General features: G+C 37.7%; 1 protein-coding gene across 2 annotated transcripts in view; it reads left to right on the forward strand.

Moving 5' to 3' along the window:
- The window catches only part of LOC145769154 (uncharacterized), a 37,937-nt gene extending 12,329 nt beyond the window's left edge, over window positions 1-25,608 (forward strand). The window contains exons 10-20 of one of the 2 annotated variants that reach the window (XM_082580748.1): window positions 405-580; window positions 2,971-3,084; window positions 3,399-3,587; window positions 3,830-4,021; window positions 4,220-4,381; window positions 7,053-7,241; window positions 14,702-14,869; window positions 17,160-17,537; window positions 19,748-19,861; window positions 19,996-20,112; window positions 24,713-25,608. In XM_082580748.1, the coding sequence (XP_082436874.1) occupies window positions 405-580; window positions 2,971-3,084; window positions 3,399-3,587; window positions 3,830-4,021; window positions 4,220-4,381; window positions 7,053-7,241; window positions 14,702-14,869; window positions 17,160-17,537; window positions 19,748-19,861; window positions 19,996-20,112; window positions 24,713-24,918 (2,005 nt within the window). In that variant the 3' untranslated portion in view covers window positions 24,919-25,608. The remainder of the gene's footprint in view (window positions 1-404; window positions 581-2,970; window positions 3,085-3,398; window positions 3,588-3,829; window positions 4,022-4,219; window positions 4,382-7,052; window positions 7,242-14,701; window positions 14,870-17,159; window positions 17,538-19,747; window positions 19,862-19,995; window positions 20,113-24,712) is intronic. The other variant, XM_082580754.1, reaches the window with a different exon arrangement.
- The last annotated feature ends 2,061 nt before the right edge of the window (window positions 25,609-27,669 follow it).

Genomic DNA, 27,669 nt, shown 5'->3' on the forward strand with positions numbered 1-27,669 from the left:
AAAGATCTGACAAATTTCTACCGAAACAAACACCTTCTTATGTTAACGAGATTTACATTTGACTATGTGGCCGGTGTCCCTTTAAAAGGCAAACAAAAAAATGCATCAAAAAAGCAAAAATCATCAAATCTTTTTAAACTAATTCAAAAGTTATGACAATACAACTTTGTGGCTGAAATATTTCCTAAAACGAGCAATGGGAACTTGTGGCGGCTTTTAATGGGTTAATGTTAAGATCTTTGGAGAAACTTAGTAGGGTTTTATGTGTAGCTTGACTTAAAGCTTGTATGTATTGTCTAGGAGAAATCAAGCTATACATAAAACCATACTAAGTCTCTCCAAAGATCCTAACATTAAAACATATTTATTGTATTGAATTGTAATGCATTTGAAATGTATTGCAGCAGAAGCATCTGGAGTGCAAACACCGATGATCAACGAAATGTATGGTTGAGCACAGATGTATTGCTCCCCCAAAGTGGAGGAGACTTCGAAATCGAGTTCACAGCGATAAGGAACAATCGTCCACCAACAGAACTTGATCTCGATGACATCAAAGTTTCAACGAATGATGATTGCTGTGAGTATTGACTTGAAAGATTTACCAAGAAAAGAAAAATGGCCTAATGACAAATTCGTGCCGTGTCCTTCGATTTTTTTAATCTAATTTAATTTATATTCTAAAATTTAATTGCACTAAAGACAACCTTCTATGTAAAAGGGTTGTCCTCTGTCTACAGTTAATAAAGATTTTTTGGCATTTTCCTCTATAATTTAAAGAAGAGTTGTGAACTTGTTTAATTTTCACTGAGTGTGGAGCTACATGAGTTGAGAGATTGCTCAACTTTATAATTTTATCAGTTTGAGTTTCTTGTGAATCTTTCTCTTGCATCATGGCCAACGCGACAAAGGTTTGCAAGTACACTCCCTCTTCTTCTTACTATTAAAAAAATAAACTTGGTAGTTACTAAAAGCCAAAAAGCTTTATGAACTCAACAATTAGATATTCATTAAGACTACCAAGGTGTCCTATAGGATACCAGTGTTTTTTTTTTGCCAGTGGTAGTTGTTTTGTCGTAATTCTTTCAAAGTTAATACTTACTTTTTATTACTCTATGACTTTTTCTAACCCATTATTTGAAGTAATTTATCATTTTTTTTTTAATTTTGTCATTACAAATTGTAAAAAACTTTTTTTATTATTTGTTTATTAAAGTGAGCCACGTATCGCTATTTTTACCAAAGTATCCTATTGGATACAAATTGTTTCAGCTGCCTGAATTAAGGTATTGCAAAATTTTAGCCTAAGATTTAGCCAAGAATTATTCCAAAGTGTAGCCAAAGATTCTCAGTTTATCTTTATAAAAAGTGTTTTAATTCACAGCTCGGTTTGTTTGATGGTTCAAACTATGAATCAGGTCTCCACATATTTTTTGAACTTTTTAAGCACTGGTTTTAGTAATCTGATGATGGCCTAAAATAAAAATAGCTACTCAGGTTAGTGAAATAGATTTGAAAGCAGTTGGCTATTTTGTGTCTGATACCAACTGCGCTTGTATGGAGCAGATAGTTGAAGAATACAGCAGTTTCAGTCGATTGTCTTGTCACGGATTTGCGCTTTTTCAATCTGAAAATTGTCATGTCGTGAAACGTGTAAAGTAAGTGCAGCAATAGAAAGGCGAGTTAAATAATATGTTTTTGAAAAGCATAAATGAATAAAAGTCTAGAAGCAATGGTGCTGTGTAAAAGATCAATCGCATGTGGTGTGCTTTATTTATTCGTATTTATTGCGTGGTCAGGTGCAAAAAGTTATTCAGATTATTCAAAAAGAGATTATTCACTTCTTCTTCTTCTTCGTTTGCTTTTTGAACGTTTTTTGAACGTCTTCGTTTTATTTTGAACCTTCTTCGCCACTCCAAGGGTCGAGGGGCTCTGCCTTTTACCACCCTTGGGCAGTGGTGGCGACGCGGTCTAGATGTTTATTATATTATTCACTGATCTATTGTAATATTGAAAAAAGTATATTTTACTGTGGCAATTATGCGGTCAGACTGACGCTGTGGTTACTTTAAAGTTACATTAACTTGGTTGAACTGTGTCACCATCACGCTCTTAGGAATGACACATGCATGTGAAATTAACGCTATAAACAACTTTGTGCTGATATGATTTTTTAAAGTGAAACAATTCCAACATGCATTTTATTGCAAATTACATTACACAGGTCTGAAAACTTCAAAAACTTTTAGCAAACCTGATGAAATGTTCTGATTTGACATTTTCCAGGAAGTGGTTTCACCACATCTAACAATGCTTTCCATACAATTAATTCTTGGTCCCACTACACACTACTGTAACATATTTGAGTAGGCTGCATTTGATTTTTGACCGCAGTTTTTCTTATTTGTTTTTTTTCTTTTTCTTCGCCCAACTTTTCTAACAGAACAGTGCCTTCAACACTCTTGTAAGATGTCCAAAAAACAACGTTTGTATTTTTACCGATCTGGCAGTATCTAAAGGCTAAGAACCATTAAACTACATGTTAATTGTTTGTATTTTTTACACGACGATTAGCTTTCTTGCCTTGGCGTTCCCTTAAATATAAATCTACAATCACCGGTGAAAGCCTAGATATGACAAAAATAAAACTTTTTTGGGGGGTTTCTGATTTTATTTATCCGTTCACATTTTATTTATAAGTTTGTTTTCCCTCTGTTGATATATGAAAACCTCTTACCGCTGTGGCCACTTACATCTGCATGACCAGTAATGGTCACTCTGCTGGGCCTTTGAATGAAGAAGAAATTTCCTGTCCAGATCAAGTGCTTCGCGCCGATATGCAGCTAGATGCTATCAACTGCTCGTTTACATTGTATCAACTTATGAAATTGATACAGTTTAGTATACATGTTCGATTTAGATAAAATAAAAGATTTCATTTGTTTAACTTGAATGTTTGTTTTCTACCAGTGAATGAATGCAGTCCTGTAAATCCGTGCCAGAATGGTGGAACGTGTCTTAATCGGATTAAAGGCCATGACTGTTTGTGTCCGGAAGGATACAGAGGACCTAACTGCGCAATTGGTCAGTACTGCCAGGCTTAGTTTGGGCTTTATTTACACAATTGTGAAGAAGCTAACAAATCAGAAACATAATAATTATTATCATTATTGAAAATTGAATGAAGCTTTTCACCAGTAGAACACCTCATATTATCTTATTATCATTATTATTGTTATAATTTAATTTATTTCACTTCAATGCGAAGTTAGTGATTTTTACTTAAACAAACACAGCACTTAAAGTAATTTGTTAGTGCTGATGTGTTACCAATATCCGATATTGAATTATTATCTAACATTTGTTTTTAATCATTAGTACTCATTGTTATTATTTAGTGTCCGAGTGCGAAATTCCTGGTCCCCCACGATTTGGTTCCGTTTTTCCGCAAACTTCTACGATCCGCTTTAATCGAAGGGCAGTCTACACATGTAACCCAGGATACCATTTCGAAGTTGGAGTTATTGAAATTCGTGTTCTTTGCAAATCTGATGAAACCTGGGAAAGGAGTCAACCACAGTGTAAAAGTAAATTCTTCAAAATTTAATAAAGTTACTGCATATTTATTAACTAAGTTTACAACAAAGCATTAAGTTCTTTGTTTATCTACAACTGAAGATTAAAATTGCCCCGACAATAATAATCTCTCTTGGTTCATCTTATACAATCCAACGATTGTTTCCTCACAGTGTTTCTATTGTTGTTTGTAATTGCTTTTAACCGTTTTCATCCCTTAACCATTGTTTTCTGTAACAATCGAATCGATTAGGAATCCAATGTCGAGTGCCGAGTTCTCGAAATGTAGTCGCGTCAACATCTCGATCGATGCTGGAATCGGGAGAAGAGTTCACCTACCTTTGTGCTCCAGGATACACGATGGTGGATCTTCCTTCAGGGATGTTGACAGTGACTTGCAACAATGATGGCTCATTGTCTGCATCTCCTCCTTCATGTCGTAGCCGTAAGTGCTCATCTGCTTTTCGAGTTATTTCATTGTGATTAACGCTAGAACGGCCAGATTTGTGATTAGTCCTCAAGACTTTCTTTTACTATATAATATTTTCTTAGTGATATTGTAAACACCGTGTAAGTAAAACATTGTTTTCTTCTTCCAGTTTAATCTATTTAATTCGTAATGAGGATAAACGTTAACGTTTAGATGGGAACATTTGCGGAGGAAGTGGTACTCTTTGTCATTTTCCATTCAAGTACGCTGGCAGAACTTACCATGCATGTACAAATGCTAACTATAACCAGTACTGGTGTTCTTACAAGGAAACATATTCCAGAGGAGCATGGGGCATTTGCCAAGCTTGCCCTGGTAAGTGACTTGTTGGATAAAGCAAACCAAACATTCACAGCAATGATTATGATTTTATTACATAAGATAAAAAAATATACAGCACAAGCTGTGCAGACAATGAAACAGCAATATAAAGTAGTAACAGCTCAGTTGTTACTGCGTACAGTGAAACAGAACACCGGACATTTCAACGACCGTTTTCCGTCTAGTGACGCCTGGTGTCGCAAATAATTTACTGGGAAAGATGCATTTGATTTTTATGAGAATTCAGAACGCTCATCGATCATTTACATTACAAAACACTTTGGTCCAACTTACGTCAAGTATAGTTATTGCTATGTGAAACCTTGCTATGTGAAACCTCTTTCCATCATCATGAGATGCTGGAAAAAACATGCAACAACAATACATCGGTAATAGTTGAAAAGATATTAGGTACTATAACGTTAATTTAATTCTACAAAAGGAACATTATTACTTCAATCTGAAAAAAGTAACTACAGGGTTACAAATTGCCACCATCATCGAAACCTGTTTCTTCCTTCTAAGTAAAATTCTAGTCTTTGAGTTTTCAGCCAAATTCTCACGGCTGTCTTCAATCCTTCATCAATTTATAAGTTAGCTTTCATCGTGAAACTCTCCTAAACAGACACTTCATCTCATCCAGTTCTTTACCAGATCTGGTACGAATTTGACCAGATTTCTACCAGATCTAAACCAGACAAAGTGGCTGTGTTGGCTGCTTGATTTGAAGGAACAGGTGAAGATGTGGTGCCAAGTTTTTAAGTAGGTGCGATACTTCACAATCTCGCTTTCTATATCTGGGATAACCATAAAGTCATCGGGCGTTGCGGGTAGTTGTCACCAGTTCATATTTTATTATCTCATGCACAATTGTATAAACTATTCAACGGAAATGTCTCAAATTTGAGGCAATTTTGTCAAGAGTGACTTTGATATCAAATCAAACTGCGTCTTCAACTGACTGTTTCTTGGTAAGAGAACTCCACAAAAACCTTATTAACAATCTGTTAGGCTCTTTACGAATACAATATCTTTAAACGGTGGCACAAGTTTGTAAATGCTCTTTCTATATTAGGCCTGCACAACATAAAGGCAAGGGGCAAAACTTTTTAATAAAGGCCGTAAGATGATTCCTCATTATTTTAATAAACTTCTGTGTTTGACGCTTGTGTAAAAGCAATGTTTTGTATAATAATTTAATTTCAAATAAGTGCGGACTTGCTTGTACACTGCTCATTATTAATTTTCATTTTGATTGTTTATCTTTGTTAACGAGGAAAAACGCTTTGCCGCCAATAAGTTATAAAAACTATCTTGCGCTTACGTCTTGGGACGGCGGTTTTATTTTTGTCAACTGCATCTTTCTATTTTAGAGTCACATTAGCATACGGCTCTTAAAAATATTTTCCTGTTTGGCTTTGTTACTCTTTGAGAGCTGTACTGACGTATACCCTGTCACCGAGATTGACAGAGTGAAGTTGTTGAAGTGTTCTGTTGTCTGTGAGCTATTCCATCCGCTAGTTGTCGCTGAATGGAAAGCAGTTTTTGAGATGCTTTGCTCAAGCGCATACCCCGAAAACCGAACCAGCGCCGCTTGATCTTCCAGTTACTTTGAGAACAATTTTTCCTCAACGATATGAGAAAGAAGTGAAAACTTTTTTGTGTCAAGTTGGGACGGATTTCATTTTGTTTTAAGGATTTTACTCCAATCGTTTACTGTGCTTCTAAAAATAAGCCTTGTGTTGCATGAAAATGTTCCTTTGATTCTGGAACCTCAAGCTCTCTAGCTGTAATTCTATCTATCATCTTATTCTGACACAAAGCGATAAAGCCTAAGTAAATAAATGAGCTAGGACTGTTACAACCAACCAAGCAAAGCGCAAATTCAGTTTTGTTGGGTTCCAGTTAATCTGAACCGAAATAGCAACACAACATCTCAAATCTCGTCTTCATGATCGCAGCGTTGCAATGTAAGAATGTTCAACAATGTTTGATGAATTAATTATATTTGCGTTTTTATAATTCATTATTATTCATAATTTAAGATGCATAATATTGACAAGCTTCAGTTGGTAAAAACGCAAATTTACCAACTGAAGCTTGTCAATATTATGCCTCTTTAAAGCTTTGGCATTGAGACGTTTACAGAAAAAAATCTCGTAAAACAAGCATAATAGTATGGCAACACTGTGATGAAGTATTATTGCATTGTTAGTCCCCATGGCAACACTATGATGATGTTCGCCCTTCGTTTCCGAAGATGGCCAATGTGACTGAGCTCAAGTTTTTTTTTTTGTTTTAGTGTTGGCTTTGGTCAGTGTAGGCTACATGAATGCGGAGATGGCTGATGATTCCTATCTGTGCGGTGAAGCTTCTACTGCAGGAAGGATGATTGGCTAGGGCCAGGGTTGTTTGAGGCTCGGGCCTTGCGATGTTCTCGTTTTTTGACAGCAGATAGCGTACGGTGTTTCTCAGCTGATTCTGCGTCTTTATAAATAAGACTGTGCCATGTTGGTCGTTCTGCGGCTAAGTTCTCCTACGAATCCACGTCGATGGCGAATTGTTTCACGGAAGCTTTTCAAAGTGTCAAAAACACTGTGGAGTGTGATACAATATTATTGCAATGTTAGTCACCATGGCAACACTATAATATATTGTTTAATAGATTCTTGGTTTCCATGGCAACAGTGGAGCGCGTGCAGTGTTTCTTGTGGAATTGGAAATCAACGAAGAAGAAGACAATGCGGAAGAGGAGGTGCAGGATCACCCTATTGTCCGGGAATAGAAGAAGATGTAATGGAATGTGTTCTAGGAGAATGCGTTGTTGGAGAAGTCGACCGTAGCAGAGAATCAAGTAAGAAATTTTACACAATAAATATCAAAGAAATAAACATAACAGATATAAAACAGTCTACAATAATCCAAAACCACTGCCGGTCTTCGAAAAGCATAGCAATCCATGTCTGTGTAAGAAATCAAGCCAAACTCCCCCTCCCCCAAACATTATGTAAAAGTCATTCGCTAAGTATTGTTAACAAACTCTATGCAGCAGAAACGTTTTGAGTGAAATATGTGAATTGTTTTCAGATTATACAGCGAAGATTATGTTCTAAATAGTTCCATGAAATCTTTCGCAATGAATTTTATGCAGTTTTGGAACTGTTAGAAGTTGTTGTTTTAAATGGTTTTCACAGTAGATTTCTTTGGCTAATTAATTGTTGTGTTTTACCTTGTGTTGTAACCGTTATTTGGCTTTATTAAACTTAAAACTCGAATCTGCAAAATAAATAATCATTCTATAACACAACTCAAGTTAACAGCAGACCAGCCATGACCATACTAGTAGAGATGACCGGCTATGTCACATTTTGAAGCCTTAAAATACCGGGCCGACTGTTTCGTAGCAGTTCGGCAGACAAAACACATTATTTATGCCTTAAGAGTATGTAGACATGAATCGCGGGTTTGTGGACGTTGACTCAATGTAAAGAAAGTTTGTAAATTGAGAGCTGAAACATTGCGCAGCTGGACATTTTGCTTGATGGGAGTGAACCATGAAGTTAACTCATACGCAGTTAGTCACAGCATAAGCAAGTCTAGCAGCTAGAGTGAAAAGGAAAACAATATAGTCGCACAATATGTGCACTTGTGCAGTTAGTTTTCATGTGATATTCTCAAGCAACATAGCACAGAAAAGTAATGCACGGAACCGAAATTATGTAGCTGATTACTGAGCAAATCAAGCTTCTGATAATGCAATGGCTACCGACCTAGTTGTATCTTCACTTCAGCATACTTTTTAATTGCTACTGTAGCCTACTTTAACTTTGTAGTCAGTTGACGAAAGGAAAGCAGGTTAACTTCATGTTTGCAAAACTAAACTAGATAAACTAATCGTTTTCTGTCAGCAAAATATTGTAACTCTTTGATCAATGTATGAATCGTGATGCAAGTCTTGGCATGTAGCATAGCCTATACAATTATACATGACCACGAATCGGTCATGATCTGTAGTTCACATGTTCAAGTAGATGATGGACTTGTTCTTTCATTGCATTTTATAGAAATTAAGTGACAAAATGTTTAACAAATGCGTTGCGTTTAGTTGCAAATCAGGCTACTTTACTTCTGCTACCAATATTTCTAAGTTTGCTTTTCCTCTGGATATTGTGTAGTGTTGCTGCCGCAATGGATAAAATTTGTTAACCGATCTAACTGGGAGCCTACAAAAAAGTCTGTTTTGTGTATGAAACATTTTGAAGAGAAATTTATAAGTTATGGTAAAAGAAATAACCTCAAGTGGCATCTAAATCCAGTTCCGACAGTTCACTCAATTCAAGCATTAAAACGCCCTCACTCCATCAGCTTTACCAACTCCAGCACCAGCAGCACCTCCACGAAAAGCACCCAAAATTCGTATAAAACAACTTGATGAACTGGTAGACTTCTCGCAGAAAAACAGAATATCTTATTTTCAGTGACATAACTGAGGCACACTGCCCAGATGGTTTCCAGTACTGTCGGGAATAAACCTTTTTGATTTTTTACAACATTATTTCTGACAAGTTCTCTGGCTTTCCCCAGGTTGCTGAAGCTGTTAGTAGATCGAAATTTGCATGTGCAAAAAGATTTGTTGCAAAGGGATATTCATTTTTGGAAAGAGGATCTAGCTGCAAGTGATCCATGCATTTCAAGCTTTGAAAAGTTTCAGGAAGATGTGGATGAAGTTGCCATAGAAATGTTTGACGTCCCTGGACGCAACATTATCTTCTAATACTGCAAAAGTTGGCTTTACAATAGCCGGTTATATTGCAAAAAATTTTGTTAAATGCTCCAAATATGCAATGTGAAAAGTTTACTTACAGCTGATTCTGCAGCTAAAGCTCCTTTGTACTTTCAGCTTTTGTCAAGGGGGGCATCAATGTGCCTTCTCAGCCACTTTCTGATTTTGTTTATAGTGCTTTTGCTGCTTTAGATGTTGTTGAAGAAAAGGTACGCAGTTACGTGGATTGCCTTGTCGAAAAACTATGCAGTAGCCTATGTTTTCAAAAAATATTTTTCTCCGGTGTAAAGTTTACATGTGAACTTTGCATCGAAAATTGTTGTTAATATTTATTATAATAATTACCAAAAGATTATAAATGAGTCAAAAAGAAAGGATAACATTGTAGCATTTAAGAAAAAGCAAAAGTAGTTTAAGATTCTATTGTAGTTATGGGATGTCTTTTTTTCGTCACCATGATCACTATCGTCTTTGTAGTTTCCCCCCCCCACACTTCATTGAATAAAACATATATCATTATTTTCGCATGTCCTTACACTATTTCTGTTGTAAAAAAAAATAGTCTGTGCTGTTTGTTATTGTTTATTTTGAGATGTTTGTTCACTTACAAATTATTAATTTGCACCATTTATTATGTAATTTGGTAATGCAATATGTCTAAATGTAAGGTTAGGCACCTGTTAAATGCATTAACAACGTCTAACAAGTCTGAAAAATATCTCCTATGTTGTACCCCATGCCAGTAAGAGCAGTTTCTTTGTTAGTCAAAATTTCAAATATTTTTCTATCGGCCCGTTGTAAAAAGGCCTTCGTATGTGACATAGCCGGCCATATTCTACTAGGTGGCCATGGACCAGCTAAATCAACACCCTTCACTCCAACTTGCACAAACTAAAACTGCGAACAGAAACACAACTTCACCAACAGTGAACAGTGAATCAACACGTCGGCTTCAGGCACTAGCTTTAGGCATCAGAGCACTTGTTCAATTACAGCTCATTCTCCCCCATATAAAATTGAACAACACCAAAAGTTGAAAAAAACGAAGAGGACAATTGGAACTTAAAATTACAATTGAAGGTACACCGTTATTACAACACCTAATATTTACAGGTGCCATAACATGAAGTTGAACACAAATTGTATCAAACGTAAGGCACAGCACCGTAGTAATCGACAGGTTTGCGTCTCCGTTCAGAGCGGCGCAACTTTGGAGTGACAACGCTATTCTCATTAGTTTCGCTTGGTCCATCATCAGGCTGCATTGTTTCTGAAGACGACGGCTCGGAAGTGTTACTTTCTCGAGGTACGATGGACAAGAATTCTGGAGTAGTAGCATCAGGTTCGGCGAAAGATTCGCTTTCAGAATTACACGCCGGATTTACAGCAGCGTCGTCGGCAGACCTGTTGCATGGTGAGAGATCTCTAATAGACACGGTGGTTTCATTTCCATTGCTTAAACGAACGTGAGCATAACCTGGGTTTGCTTCAAGCAGTTCCGCTTCGTCCACTAAAGGATCATTCTTATTACGCACGTGTCTTTTGACGTAAATTGGACCTGGTTTAAGCCACGACGGAATAGTAGTTCCGTTGACCGAACGTCGAGCATGCTGGAAGAATCGTTGATGAGGTGTGCAGTTGATCGAGGTGCATAATAATGAACGGATTGAATGCAGGGCATCGGTCAAAACGTCTTCCCAATGGGAAGGTGGCAACTGACGAGATTTTAACGCACATTGGACCGCCTTCCATATAATTCCATTGTATCTTACACACTGTCCATTTCCTCTAGGGTTGTAGCTGGTCGTTCGACTGGCAGCTACCCCATGAGAGTGCAGCCAAGATTTTAATTCTTGAGATTGAAAGGAAGACCAGTGATCGGAGTGAATATATGAACACATTCCAAAGGTAGCAAACAGTTCCGTTAAACACTTGATTACTGTTGTTGGCGTCATGTCGGCACATGGGAAAGCAAATGGAAATCGGGAATATTCATCGACGATGGTCAAAATATATTTATTTTTCGTTGCGTTGGGAAGAGGTCCTTTAAAATCCAAGTTGAGTCTTTCGAAAACTTGGGTAGCCTTTATTAATTGAGATTGGTCCGATCTGACAAAGCGTGGTTTGACTTCAGCACATACGGAGCACTTGGAAACCATGTCTCGGATTTCTGCTACGGAATAAGGAAGATTCTTGTTTCGCACGAAGTGAGTCATTCTAGTAATGCCGGGATGACACAGAGCAACATGAAGCTCACGCAAATTATCTTTACTAATTGCACCACAGAATGCACGTGTAAGTGCATCGGGACCTACATTTTCCTTCCCTGGTCTGTGTAAGACCGTGTAACTAAATTGAGAGAGTTCAATTCGCCATCTAGTTATCTTTTCGTTTTTTATTTTACTTGCGTGTTTGACGTCGAACATATACGATACGCTCTTTTGGTCTGTGATTAATGTGAAGTGACGTCCGATTAATAGGTGTCTCCATTTGCGCAAAGCCTCCACGATAGCATATGCCTCCTTCTCCACAGCAGAATGACGCTGTTCACCCGTCGACAAGGTTCGTGAGTGAAAGGCAACCGGGCGTCCATCTTGATTAAGAGTCGCGGTAATAGCAAAATTGGAAGCGTCAGTTTCCACGGTCAAGGGTAGAGAGTTGTCGATAGGATGCAACGAAGCTGTAGCCAGCAATGACTTGATTTCTTAAATGGCTTGATTGGCGCTTTCTGGCAGAGGCAATGAAGCTTTGATAAGCGGATGTATTCTGTCCGAATAGTTAGGAATCCAGCGTGGATAATAAGCAAATAGTCCAACCAAGCGCTGGAGCTCTTTGTACGTTTTGGGTACTGGTAAATCGAGAAGTGGTTGCACTCTGTCTGGATCTGGTTTGATTGACTGATGTTCGATTTGATATCCTAATAAAGAAACCTTTGATTGAGAGTGCTGTGGCTTCTTCTCGTTTATAGTTAAGTTGGCTTTCGACGCGGCGTTAAAAAATTCTTCCAAATTCCGATCGTGATCAGCTTGGTTCTTCCCAGCAATCGTGATGTCATCGAGGTAAGGAAAGCAGCCCTTTAAATTGTTGCTTTTGATGAACCAGTCAATGACTCGTTGAAATTCGGGAACGGCATTGGTTAAACCGAACGGCAACCGTCGCCATTGATACAAGCCAGAGCCCGCCTGGAAAGCGATGTATTCTTTATCCTTCGGATCAAGTTCGATCTGGTGGTAAGCGGACTTTAGGTCGACAGTGGTAAATACTTTATTTTTAGAAAGTTCGGTCACAATGTCTTCGATTAGTGGTAATGGATATGCATCAAGCTGAGTGAAACGGTTAATAGTTCTGCTGTAATCCATGACCATGCGCCTTTTCCCTGATTGCTCGTTTTTGACAACCAAAACCTGAGCCCTCCATGGAGAATTACTGGGTTCAATCATGCCGTCTTGTAGCAAGCGTTGTGTTTCTTCATGAATATAATCTCTGTCTTGTTTGGAGTATCGTCTGGCCTTATCAGCAATAGGATGGCAATCTTGTGTTAAATGGTCGAAGGGCTTAGGGTGAAGCGAATTCATTTTTGGTAAGGCGTTAAGAGTCAGCACAGGACGATGTCCATTGAATTTAAATACAACGCTTTTGTGTTCTTTAAAAATTTTCTCTCCGATTATTGCATCCGTGGCCAAATTGTCTAAAATGTTGAAGGAAACATTCGAATATTCATTTTTGTTTACGATCAAGGTAGCAAAGCATTGCCCTAAGATTGGCAAACGAACAGATGTTTCGGCTAAAATTACTTCGCCCAATGTTTGATGAATTTTTAAGGAATGTTGATCGACAAATCTTTTGGTAACGTAGCAATCTGATGACCCCGTGTCCATCAATGATTTTGCAGTAAAACCGTCAATTAAAACATCACAAAAAACATTGTTATTGTTTTGCGTTGCTGAAAGATGAGCTGTAGCTAGTACTGAGCTTCGGATAGTGTTCAATTTGGTGCGCTGTGATTGTTTAGATTTAGAACAAACAGAACGTTGTTGACAGACTCTCGAAAAATGTCCGATTTTGGAACAGTAGTGACAAACTGAATCTCTTGCTGGGCATTCCCTTCTGGGGTGGCGAGCTTCTCCACAGAAATAACACAGTTGCTTGGCATAAGCTGCCTGAAGAAGCTCTGGTTCGGCGCACTGCGGTTCTTGCTGATTGGAAAGTCGTTCCTGTCTGTCTGGCCACTTCCACGCACATGCACCGCTGGACGCCATGGAACTGGTTGGTGTTTGATAGGCCTCAGCGTTTGCAATTGCGAGCTCTTGAGCACGAGCTTGCTCATATGCATCTTGAAAATCCAGACTTCTGTTTTCTAACAATCGTTGGCGTATCCCGCTCGAAGACAGACCGGCAATGAACGCATCTCTCAATAGTCCGCGACGATGCTCCTCGGCGGTCACATCGTTACATTCACATTCTTTACTAAAATGTTCCAGGCGCAAAACGAAATTGTCTATTGTTTCACCAGGTTGCTGTCGACATGTGCGCAAGCGATGACGTGCAGCTACGATATTCTTAGGCTTTACATAGAGACCCTTCAGGATAGTCATGGCCGATTCATAGTCTCTAGCACTTGCTATACTTTTATAAACCTTCGGGGACACCATGTTGATTAAAACTTTCAAATTGTCTGGGTTCAAATTTGCTGCAGCCAAAGCTTCTAAATAGTGATTGAACGTCTCAAGCCAATGTTTGAATCCGTCGACTGCTGACGGAGCACTTGGCTCAGTTTCCAAACGCTCAGGTTTCAAGACCTTGTCCATGTTTAAATTATAAGTTTAATAAATTGTTGTAACCGTTATTTGGCTTTATTAAACTTAAAACTCGAATCTGCAAAATAAATAATCATTCTATAACACAACTCAAGTTAACAGCAGACCAGCTAAATCAACACCCTTCACTCCAACTTGCACAAACTAAAACTGCGAACAGAAACACAACTTCACCAACAGTGAACAGTGAATCAACACGTCGGCTTCAGGCACTAGCTTTAGGCATCAGAGCACTTGTTCAATTACAGCTCACCTTGCTTAATGCTTTTCCAAATACTGAAGAAGCTGTCTTTACGGTAGCGAAAGCTTTATCAATTAGTTTTAGAAGTTTTATAACTTAACTGATTTATTTACTTATAACATTTCAACTGTATCTTATTTTTTGTGAGCTTTTTTTCGTAGATTTCTTTAATTTGTTTGTAGACGACTGGCAAAAGTGTTGGAAATTCTTCACATTAATTTAGATAATGAAACTCATTTCTCAACGATTTAGATGTTAGTTAAAACGTTTTAATGTAAGTACGCTATTTTGTAGACATTAAGCATTCATATCATCATTAAGAGCCGAATAAGCCAAATTTGTTGACCTGCGGCTTGTATGAGAATCACATCTCCCGGCTGATATAACTCGTAGTGCTGCCCTACAAACTGATGCAAAATTTGTTGCAATGAAATTATTCTGTCACATTTATTGCGGCCATTTTGTCTCATCAGTCGGAAACTTGGGAAATTGGGGCAGATGGGGAAGTTGTTCAGCAACCTGCGGAAATGGTCGGCAAACCAGGAGTAGATCTTGCGGAGCGCCAGGAAGTTCTTGTAATGACGAAACAATGCAAACACGATCGTGTAGAAATGACGTCGAGTGCGATCAAGAACAAATAGGTTTAAATCTTTCATAATAGAAACATATTTTACGCTGACTGATAAATGGAATCGTTGGCAAGGTTTTAGGACTTATGCTTTCAAGAAAGATGGATGACAGTAGTTGTCAAACCATCTGGAAACACGTTTGTAGAAACCTTGTTCTGCTGTGTATGAGAGGTTTCTTTGAATAATTCGTGTCTTAATAGCTAACACACAGAGGAATTAAGCTCTAGAGTGAAATAGAGCAATCAATAAAAAACAAGCTATTTGAAGTATTCAAAAAGCTTACAAAACATTCTGATAAATTCTGGATAAAACTAATTTACCTGTTTAAGAAGCCCTAAAATAACCTCATTGCAGTGTATTCTGTTGTTTCGTTCATATCAAATCATATGTACCTGTTAAGCAATTTAGTTTTACATCACAGTTTATATTTCATAGGATACGTTGTTTTAATATTTATTATTCATTTATGATTTCACTGTTTATTTTACGTTTAAAACTTTGTGTGGTTTTATATAAGAAGCACTTTAACTTGAAAACGCAAAGTTCGTTGGTGCTTCTCGACTATTTGCATTTTTTCTCATTCTGTATTTCACGTACAGTACTGAAAGGCGAATAAATTACACAGGCCAACAAAAAAGATAAAAAATTTTGTGTCGGCAATGTAAGACGTGATTTGGGGTATATTGAGGCTGCTGATTTCAAAAATCACATTAGATTTTATCCATCACATCAGGTTTTTGAGATTTTTGCATGACACTTTTTCTCATAATATTGGCTTTTTGGCCGAATTTTCTCTTACTGTTACCGTTTTATAAAGACCTTATGAGCCAAAAGTGTTTCAAAATTTATCATATTCATGGAAATGATTTTATTTTGTAACATTTGGAGATGTATGATGACACCATGACCATTGGAGTGACCGACCTACCTTCAGAAGGTACACTAGTCAGAAGCCCCCCTAGCTAGATGGTCCACTGGTCAAACGAGTCACCTAGACCATCTGGCTAGTGGACCATCTGTCTACGGTAGACCATCCAACTTATGTACCTTCTGAGAACTGTCCATAAACCACCCCTAACAGGCAGGGTTACATTCACTTTCGCCTGAATGCTTAGTAGGCTACCATTCTACTTTTTGATAAATAACATCGGTTTAATCTTTTTCGCTGAACGTGGAGATTTAAGCGCATGTGAAACTTGTCTATGACTCATTCTTATTTGAATTTTCATGTATTGAGATTTTTTCATATTAGCAAGGTGTTAATTCTGTTTGTGGTGTGAATAAGTAGCAAAATGACATCTTCAAACAAGTGTGAAAATGACCCTGATGTTCTTTGTTACATATGGAGCAGTTATAAGCTACTGTTCCTAACCAAAGGCAAACCATAACAAGTTTTGTGAAACAAGCATATCTTACATACTTTAAAATTCGCCTGGGTGATCACTGATCAGGACAAATCATGGGCTCCACACATGCTGCATGCAAAGCTTGTGTAGAAAACCTAAGACGATAGATCAATGGAAATCTTAAATCCACTCACAACATTCACAAAAATCATGCAAGCGAAAGTTTGTCCAGAGTAACGTTTCCCAAATGTGCATGTGAATTTTCTTTTTTCTGTAGAATTGAACCTATTTTTAAGTGTCTATTTTATTCAATTTCTTCAATTTTATTTTTCTTTGCTGGCGCAAACATAATAACGAATGACATTACAAACACCCAACTGTAGCACCAACAAAAGGAAAAGATGGCAAAACCAAAAGGTTTAAAATATGTATTGGGGATTTGCACAGCCATCAAACCTACTTCTTAACACGAAAAAAGTAACAATGTAGCCTACTCTTGTAAAAAAAAGGCGTTGAACGTTTAGTGTTTGCAGATAAACTTTGAAGAATTAGGTTCAAGTTACCACACTTCAATAAAATTAAAAATAAATATAAAATAAAAAAGGTCTTGAAATACCTCAATGTTTTCATTAATATTATGTTTGTATCTCTTGTGTAGACTTTAGACTTTATCGTGATGAATTTAGACTTTATCACAGACCTTGTTGACAAAAAAGAGTTCAAATTCCATGAAACGCCATAGTCTACCAATACAGATGAGGAGTCGATTTTACCCATTTTTACCAAAACAGCACCCAGATATCATAAAATCCTGATGTGATACAAAAAATCTGATGTGATTTTTGAATTCAGCACCCAAAATATACCCTAGAATGACATTTACTATGCTGACACAAAAAGTGTGTTGGCTTGTGTTATCTCTCCTATTTAAGATTTAACATTTTTTGTTACTTTAGAAATCAGTCGCAACATTTATACGTTTGTCCAAACTCCAGCAAATTATGATGACGCAAAAGCATATTGCCAGTTGTTGGGAGGGAACCTCGCTGTTATCAAGACGTCGACAGTGCAGCAGAGGTTGTTTGCCAAAATATCCAGTCTCAACACTATAGGAAATCCACTTTTCTACCTGATCGGCATGGATAAGCTCAACCAGCGCGATTGGCGATGGGTCGATGGGTCAAGAGTGCCACTGCGCAACCAAGCTGCATATCAAAACTGGGGCAAAAACCAACCACAAACTTTTGATGAACTGTGTGGGGCGATCTTGAACACCGACGGGAAGTGGCACGATGTAGGCTGCAGTTCGACCCAGTTCTATATTTGCCAACACAGTAAGAAAATATTTTGTTTCAAAACAAGAAAATACTTTCAAGCTTTCAATTTTTAGAAACATAATAAAAGTTTAAAATCTGCTTGAATCTTATATCCAGACAAAAGACGCGGCTATATTTGTCGTTGTATTACTAAGTGCCGCTTTCACTCAAGTAAGCTTGACACGGCTATATTTGTCGTTGTATTACTAAGTGCCGCTTTCGCTCAAGTAAGGTTGAGTACGAAATGACGTATGGCATATATATTTTAATGCACAAAATTGATTGATATGTGCAAAGTTTGAAGCAAGAACTCAAAATTGAAGATATCCATGTGACATCGTGCAGAATACATATGGACAGTGGAATACCGGGACGATTCTCTTTATTGCTATATTTTGAGCGAGGTTTAGGATGCTAAAACATCGACAGATCCTTGTTACAGCAGTGTGAGGTTAACTACTGTTACCACTGTAGCGTGAAATCTATTGCTGCATTATTATGACTAGTATAGCAAAACATATAGAATTACATAAGCATGATATCACATATTTTCATACATTTATTTTGGCAATACACACTTTGTACACACGCACCCAGATCAAATACGCTGCACCTGGGTATGAGACATATCGCGGTTTTCCAGACATATCGAGACCCTCCAGTTTTCCACCTTCTTTTTGTGTGAGCAATCTCCTACTTCTACCATCCCTAAGAAAATACCAAGAGATTTGGTTCCAGCTTGGGATTTTGTTGGTGGAAAAGCGATGAACAGATTAAAGTTTGTTGAAGAATACGAATTAGCTTCCGCGAAGACAAGTAACTGCCATCAGGTATTGCAGACAGGTTGAAAGCAAAGAAGTTTGCACTTTAATGTGCGATTTAGGCGGAAAACCTATAACAAGGTAACCGATGAAGATTTATCAATGCTAGAGATAGGTAGACGACAAGGCAATGACAACAGTCGGAAAGCATGTAGACTGCATGGTGAAAAAGATGTGAACATAACAAATTAGTACAAAACACAGAATCCAATTCATTTCATCAATCCGGCAACCATCAAGTGCTAACCACAATTTTATCTTTGTGTGTTGAACGATGTTGAATTCATTAACCCTTTGAAGGTTGGGGGGTCTGTCAATTCACTTTTTTTGTATCAACAGTTGTATCTCTAAAACCATTGAGGCTGCGACTACGAGATTTCTTGACTTTTCCTAACTTTTATTCACCTCTATTGAGCTGAAATTTTGAGCGAATAAAGGTCATAAATTGAGAGATATAAGGCATTTCTCAGCACATCCTCTGAAGTATTTCATTTTCTATTGTTCAAAATTTTCCCACCAGCTGGATGAAAGTAATTAATTTGGCCCATGTCTCGTTAAGCTTGATTGTTTATGTAAAATTATGTAAAAAAAAAATTAATTGCAACATTGCAATGCATGACTGTTCTTCATTACTCTACCAAAAAATAATGTGTAAACTCACGCTACAATCACAGTCATAAGTCACCTCAACATTTCAACGTATATGAGCACTTCTAAAATTTACATAGTTTTAATTTTCGGATATGCTCAGCGTGAATAATTTTACAAAGTAAATCCCAAATTTTATAACCGTGCCTTAAAAAATAACAGAGATATCACTTCTAAAGCATAAAAAGAATCGACAGCCCCCCGCCCCACAAACTGAGCAAGACTCCAGGAGCCCAACCTTCTAAGGGTTAAGACCTCAACAATTTTCTTTTTTGTTATCATGTGAGCAAAGCATCAGCAATAAGATGTTCTGCAAAACAATTAAGCATCTGAAGTCTGATTGTAGCATGGATCGTAAAAACAAACAAGTAGTAAAAAAGTCATTACTATCAATCAATACTATCCGAACATTGGCACAAGCCGCAAAGAGATTCCAATAGACTACAACAGAAATGATGATGATCATCGTGATCATCACAATAGAAACTTATAAAAAGAAAGAGCGAAAGTTTTCAACTCAAAAGTAAATGTAACGACTAACTTTTTAACCCTTGCTTTCAAAGAAGGCACATTTTACAAAAAAATGTTTAAATGTTATATATAGGCACATTTTTTGAACTTCGTGCTCTATAATAATTTGATGTTTCAAATAAACGGCATGATTAGAAATGGCCTTGTTGCGTTTGTTGCGAAACAACAAAAGTTTTGGTCACAAACAATTAGTTTCCTTGAAAAGCATTTATTATTAAATTTTAACAGCATTCGATCCCTGCATGGATGAACCTTGTATGAACAATGGAACTTGCGCCCCAAGAGGACGCTCGCGTATCTGTGCATGCCCCCGGTATATCAGTGGAGATAGCTGCGAAGTCAGTAAGTCAAACTCATTCATAGTTTTATTCTCATGACATGTGTACGAGGTTTCCCTCAGTTCATTTTGAACTCTAAACATTGTTTCGTAACAAACAAGATTGATTTAAATGAAAAATTTGAATTATTGTCTTCAGTTGAAAGCTTATGCTACAGCTCACCATGCCAGAACGGAGGCAGGTGCAGAGGTGATGAAGATTCGTATACTTGCCAGTGCGATGAACGAAACTGGAGTGGGACCAATTGTGAACAAGGTACATCATTTCATTGCGCTATCAGAAAACATGTCAAGGAATGTCCATTTATTTACGAATAATTTGATATTCTTGCTTTGTCCTAACGAATACTTTGCATTCCACAAAGAGAACTGCAAACGTTGAATAATAAATTCGTATCCAAATGGGTGTAAATGTATATTTCAAAGTTTTAAGTTGATGATGTCCAATTCGGTTTTGTAATATGGTGTAGTGGGTGATTTCGGACCAGTCGTGTATGTCTTTCTTCACAACGAACATTGTCCCTACATTAAAGTGGTTTTGTCAGATTCGATGTTGGTATATGTAATGTAGTTGTTATGTTGTGCGCACGTCTCGAGTCGATCTGTGGAGGTCCTATGTGTTTCCTGTATGGCTAATGCAGAGGGTCTGTAAGATGTAAAGAACATTTTGACATCTTGCAATTTCTTCGATATTCCGTTGATGTTCATTGAGCCAACCTTGAGGTTGCCTAGTCCGGCGTCCGAATCGTTGCTCTCCGTACCTGAGAACATGATTAAAGATAGAGAAAAAGCAGAGTTTAAGGGGTATTGGTCGTCTGAACGAAAGGCCGTCGTCTGAGTCTGCAAGCTCATCCATCGAGTAGAAGACATTTCGGTGTTGAAGAGAGATCCCGGTCAATCCAGCCCGCATAGACTCTCTCCAAGAACCGGACTCCGAGTCAGTTGACTGGTGGTCTTTGTCAACTGAGACCAGCTCATCCTTGGAGCTGGCGTGGGATGCGTTGTGGTCTTTTGGAGTAGATTTCTTGGACACCAGTGCGTTGGAAAGGAGGTTATCCAACTTCTCAGCAGCTGAAGAGAGGCTGCTTTGCTCGAGGGTTTTGGGCTTGTGTTTCCCTCCGCGGCCCACGAAAGTCATCAACGCTTGTGGTGGGGTTCTTACGTTCTTTGCCATGTTTTTTTTTGAATTTTGGTCGTGCAGCTCCACAATCAGGCTCGTGGAAGCCTGATGACCGGCAAACAAAGCAGGTGATCTGTTGCCTGGTGGGCAAAGATTCTGATTCGTAAGTTTTTCTAATTTAAAGCGGAGAAACGCCTGGCCGTGCGCTGGTTTCTCGCAAGGAAAGCGGCCTCCAACTTTTGGCAGAAGCGTTCGTTGCGTCTGTCCAGAGAGCGTTTTGATCTCCTCGCAAGCTTCGGGCGCCCGTTTTTTAGTCGTCTTGAACGCCCGAACCGAGGTAGATCGGCCTGGCTTCGTCTTATTTTAGTTGGGCACTTTGATGTCAGCAGGTGGCCCCGAAATTTTTATATCTGGCAGAGTGGCAAATGTTCATGCCCAGTCTTGGTGATGGAAATTCATTCAACAAACCTTTGCACCTTTTCGGGGATGTTCTAGAACTAGGGTTAGCTAACCCATTTTGCTTGACAAGCAAATTCGTTTATTAAATCCAGTGACCACTCGCCTGGCTCTGGATATAAAGTGATTACGTCACATGGTGGCATGGGTCGCCATGCTTTGATCATATATGTTACGTCCTTATGGGTGTACTTAGTGGCATCTTGTGGTCTAGCGCCAACTGTTCCATCAGCAAGGACTTGGTTTCATGCTCAGAAGCAGTGAATGTAACGTTAAATATGTGCTGCTGCAGACTCTTGGCACTCAGCGCTTGTAGCTCCTTCCCATACTTGGAAAGGAAACCGCCTTCCATAAAGAAGCCTTTGAAGGTGTTCTCGTCAAGCCAGGTTTGGCTTTCCGCTTGCACCACCATAGTTCTTTGGTAGTTGAACTCGTTGGCCTTAGAGTCGCCAATGAGTAAGTGAGTAAGTATTGTTAGGTACAGTTGACAATGATATAGGTATACAGGTAAGTATCAAATAAATATCAACAAACTTACCGAAATTCAAATTTAAAAGTTTTAAATTTTCCTTTCTTCCTTATTCTTGTTTTTATTCTTTACTTTTCCTGGTATCGCGAAAAAACCCATTGACTTCGGTTTATCCATATTTCCATTGGTTATAATCTTGATATTTCAAGCTATTTTATACAATGTCAGTTTTCATTTTTGTCATGTGCTGTGATATTCTTTATCTTTTCTAAGGAGAACGCGAACTTACTATCATGCCTGACCACGTGACAGACTTTGTCCAATTTATCTCCAAGCATTATTTCAATCCTCACTCTTCCTTGCAGTAAACCATTGAAAAGCTCCAGCAATTGCAAACAGTTTCTGTCTTCTTGCGTTTGAGGTTCCTCTCTTTAGACACCGGGCATGAGGGTTTATTCTTTTAACCCTATTCGGACTAACGGGTGGACGGGTTACGTCCATACTTAAAACTTTCATCGATTACATAAAAGTTACTGGCTCAAATTAGCTGAAGTTTTATGACTTTTCCTAAAAATTATTCATCTTTGTTTTAGTAATAAAATGACATTTTTATGTGGTATAGTTTTTTAGTTATCAGCAGTTTTTGACACCCTACTCCTAAAATTGCCAGGTCATCTAAAAAACGTTATCATCTTGTACAAGCAAGTTAGCAAACATTTGTATCGTTTTGTGCCTTCCAAGATTTACTGCGTGACCTACATGACTGCTGACCATTTCGGATTACATGCATGACTGGACCATGTGCCTTTAACGAAGATATTAGCGATTTCAGGAGATTATGACGGAGACATCAGAAAAATTAAAAAAAAATGGCTACTTTTAGCAAAAAAGCAATAGCAAAAAACTGGTAGAGTATGTGTGTCCACTTAAAATTTTAACCAGTTTGTCAATAATTTTGCTTTAACTTTGCGAAAAAAGCAACCTCGTAACGTTTTTATATCAAAAGTTATTAGCAAATGAAAGTGTGGATGGAATAAGTCCACACGTCAGGCCATTACCTCACAAAAATAGCTTAGTTCGAATAGGGTTAGCCCCATGTGCCCTGTGAGTTGCGGTATCTGGTTGTTGTGATTTGCTTCATCAATTGGAGTTACCAGGACTCACTACGACGAGGTTGGCAACTTGAGTCCCTGCTGTTTCTATAAAGATTCAAAAATGACTCTGAAATTCTCAGTAGCATTAGCACGCTGGTTAGAAAACCAGCACAAAGTCCTTAAAATTTACAACTACAATACAAAGTTACTTTCACAATATTATTGCTTTTACATCGCACTTGAGGTGTTCATGAACATTCGGTGGAGATTTGCTCCCATTACCGACAACGTACTGAAAGTCTCCTCCATCTATATTTAGTACCATGGTTGCAAACAGGAACAGGGCCAAATTATGTCCAAAGAAAAATAAGACAATTGAAAGTTGGTAAAAGAAAGCGAGGAAAGCCGAAAAGCGAAAAGAAAATCAAAATTGTGTGACAGAAGATATTGAAATAGTGGGAGTGAAGGAAGAAGATGCTGCTGACAGAGTGATGTAGAGAACTGCAATCTTCGCCGGTGATCTCACTTAAAGTGGGAATAAAACCAGAAGACGAAGTTGAAAACAGAATAATAGGCTTACAGTTCAGCTTAACAGCAACAAGTTAAATTGATTGCGGAAAATTGTCTGACATACCTTTATTTGTTCTCCTCAAAAATCGGAATTTTTTTAATGTTGTCCCAAAAATACATCAGTCTGATGTTTGCCTCTCACACAAAGAGACAACCTTCTTCTACTGGGGTCATCCGACACACTGAGTGTGAACAAAGATCTGTATCTCGTCAAACTTCTGTGGACCGCGTCATCAGCGATCGTACTATCTTCAGGTCACCTAACAAGGCGGAAGTTCAATCGAATTGAGCTTCATCAAAATCATCAAAATCATCAAAATCGTCAAATTGTTGCGTTTGTAAGATTGTTGGAAAGTGACAAAGGGAAAAATTTTGGCCCAAAGTGATAAAACCGATTTCAAAAGTCTATTTTTGTGTTATAGCCAATGGTTAATTTTTACCAGTTTGTCTAAATCTTTTCTTGCCAATCTTATGGTCAAATACTTCTGCCTGTTACTATCCTTAAGTAGTGATAGTGTCCCGGCTTATGTTTTGGGGTAAATGTCGATTGGTAATCCATTTCATGCAGACCACGCACAAAGTTTAGCGCATGATAGATAGCGCAGTTGCTGATGGTTCCTCATTTGTGCGTGTTGAAACGAAATGTTTGTTCATGGAAAAGGTGACAAGTTTAATAACCATCTATCTATACAGTAAGCAGACGTCGTCGTGTGAGCTGACTTAATGTTCTCATTGCATTGCATTATGTTGCATTGCATATTTTGCATTGCATTTTCGCATTGCATAGTATTTTTGATAGTGATGTTTTGTCTTTATGATTTTGTGGAAGGTATGATGTTGAGGTGTATTGTTTATTTTTTGTGTCGTTATACATTGTTGGGCTGTGTGCCCCTTCTTTTTGCATACATCGCACTGGGCGCAATCTGCTGCCCAATGACCTCGTTTTTGCAGATTCGACGCAAGGAGAGATGTTCCTTTCCTGGCTTAATTATGTATATCCATATTCTATAAACTTCTATTTTTCGGGGATATTTTCTAGTTTCATTTGTGCATGTTGAAACGAAATGTTTGTTTTTGGAAAAGGTGACAATTTTAATAACCATCTATCTATACGCTAAGCAGACTTAATATCCTCATTGCATTGCAGCTGTGTCCGGATGTCTCTTCGATGAAAGTCGTCTTAGCTCCGAGGTTCGAGCTGTTGGCGTGACCGGATCGTACCAAACAACTGGCTCATCCTTTCAAGTCGAGTGTAAAGATTCCGGAAGGCTTTTAAACGCTGCCTACACCAACGTCACGTGTCAAGCAGGAGGAAACTGGTTGCCAGACTACACGTTATTTCAGTGCACATAGATCTGTGTGTACACATTGGACAAAAACGTCAAACAAATCATGTGTGCGCTTTTCCTTTAGAAATTGACGATTTGTTTATCAAACCTTGATTTTTCAAATATTCATGTTATTATATTTAGGTTTCTATGATGCATAAGTTTCAATGGATTTGCATAGATTTACACTCAAAATAATAATAAACCAGTTCGACCCGTTCGACCGTTATACCCATAATAAGCCACACAGAAACAACTCTATTGCTCCTTTATTCACTTTAATAAAAACTCCTTGCCAAAAAAATAACATTTTACGATCAAAAGAAGCAGATTCGCGTAAATTACGGCCTGGGAGTCGTTGAAGCATTCCCATCGATTGTTGGTAACAAAAACTTAAATGACATTGCCGACGTCACACCTTCTGGACTGATGTAACATTATCGCTTGATATGAAACAGTCCAGTAAAGCCCATAGTTTCCGTGCAGTTTGTATGCAACCAATGTCCGGTGTACACTAATTAGTGGGTGTAGAAACGACTTGAGGTCAATACAATTCAAAATTAAAATTGTGACAATTATTTGTTTGCTCGTTAAGTTTATTTTATGCAAAATAGTCCCTTGTAGTCCAATGCTTGTGGTTTAAGACGCCACTTTGTCTGTAATCATTATCATCAAGTTAAACCTATAGTTTGTTGAAGTTTGAATAAACGATTAATTGACTGTGATGATCTTGATCCTTGGACTGAGAACTTTAATCTTGATGGTTATTGTGTCTTTGGACAGATTTTAGCACTAGAAAGACGTGAGAAAATAGATATACCGTTAACAACGAAAGGTGTTGAAATCGACAGGTACACTATTAAGTTAGTGAAACAACCTCGCTCTAAGTCAGGTGTAAAAAGTTATTTGAGAAGACATGTGTAGTTTGTTGAATTTCAAAGTATAGTTGTATAACCAGGGGAGTAGTTAGGAAAGGGAAAGAAGGCAGTTGCTTCCTCAAATATTTTAAACAAAAATCTTACACTCTGTTACATTGGACAAGTTTTATTCTTAATTTATACTGAAAGTACTCTTCAAATGCGCAATTTTAAGATTTTTTTTTTCAAGAATTTTTGAAAAAGGCCTCCCAGACCTCCAAATAAGTACCCCGCATATAATGACTCGTAGGCGGACCCAATCCTCACATGTACAAAATACTTTTTGTCCTCCCCCAAAATTTTGTGCTCGCTACGCCCTTGATTAGAACAAACTATGAATTCTTCAAACTATAATTGTAGTTTTGTTGACAATGTCTTGACAGTTATTGTTGCTGTGCGGCGCATTTCCTGCATTCAATAAGTTTCACATCATCAATATCACATTTTCTGCTGGTTGACTTTCAACAGTGCTAACAAAAAGTTACAGTGTTATTGTTACCCAGTTAACCCATTTTGAAGGATCGGGAAAGTTTTTCCTCTGTTTTGTTATGTATAATTTTGTCCGAGAAGGCACTACTCAGCTTATCAACCAAGTGCAAGATAAACTCAGGACAGCTAATTTTGCTGCCTAAGGCAAACAATTGCAAACCTACTTGGATCTAACTTTAGCTAAAATTCAAAAGTCCATGCCAAATAGTCTGACTCATTTGACATAAAAAGAATAAATAGGCATCGAAATCCTATGGCATTGTGTCAGAAAGTAGTTTTTTTTGCTCGGATGGTTTTTGCCGTATTTTCACATGGCAAATTGCAAATCTATGAATGCGTCTAATTTTTCCAAAAATAATAAAAGTCTAGCTTTCTTATATTTCTTCTCTTGTGATCTGTGTTCGTATATTTTTAGCATTGCATTATCACTGAAAAATTCTCAGCATTAGTAGAAGCTTCTAGCAATCCTAAGTTGGATGTTAGGTAGATGCTGTTCTGGTAGACAACAGAGGAATTCATTTCTTTAATTGTACTGACTAAACCTTCAGCCGTTTCATGATCTTCATCAGACGCTTGAATCATTTGGATGCTTTAGCTCTTCATCACTTTGTTCATACAATCCATCATTGTTGGAGTCCTCTTCAAGCAGTGACGCAGCAGCGTACAAAAGCGGAGTGTGAAACCTTCATCGACAATGGAACAATTTCAATTGTATTTGTTGTTGATTATTCTAAATCGTTATATTTACAATGTATCTGTTGTTATTCTTTTGTGATGTCATCGAAAACACAACCTGTGTAGTGTGTACCGTACCTGAACTGTTACCAAAGCGCAGCTGGTATCGATTTCGACACCTCTGTTGTTAGATGTATATTCTTTGATATAAACTTGTTATTATCACAATGTTAATCAACACAGGTTAAAAGTTAACCTTATCATACCTTACCTTACCTTAAAAGTTAACCTTATCAGCATGTTTAACCCTATCTTAATACGATCTGTTGTCGTACGCTGAAAGAAAGTCACGGCTATTTTGGCCACGTGCTAATTAATTGCTAATAACGAGAGCTATGAAAACCACAAAGCCAAAACATTTTACAAGATAATAGCGATGTGTATTGTGGGTATAGAAATTAAATTTTTACTCAACAAATTTATTGGAATAAAGGGTTTGAGATGAAAAGACGTCAGAAAGTCCGTTTTTATTCTAATTTCCCAAAAATAGCTTCAAAATTGAAATTTTTGTATTACAACATAGAAATAGCGTGATGCTACTAACCAAAAAATTACTTTTCTCATAAAAGGCATTTTTGGCAGTTTTTACATTTCAAAGTAATTGCACGAACATTTAAATTGCACTAACGTTAACA

Source organism: Aplidium turbinatum, chromosome 1, assembly GCF_918807975.1.
Source record: "Aplidium turbinatum chromosome 1, kaAplTurb1.1, whole genome shotgun sequence".
In the NCBI taxonomy this organism is placed as follows: Eukaryota; Metazoa; Chordata; class Ascidiacea; order Aplousobranchia; family Polyclinidae; genus Aplidium; species Aplidium turbinatum.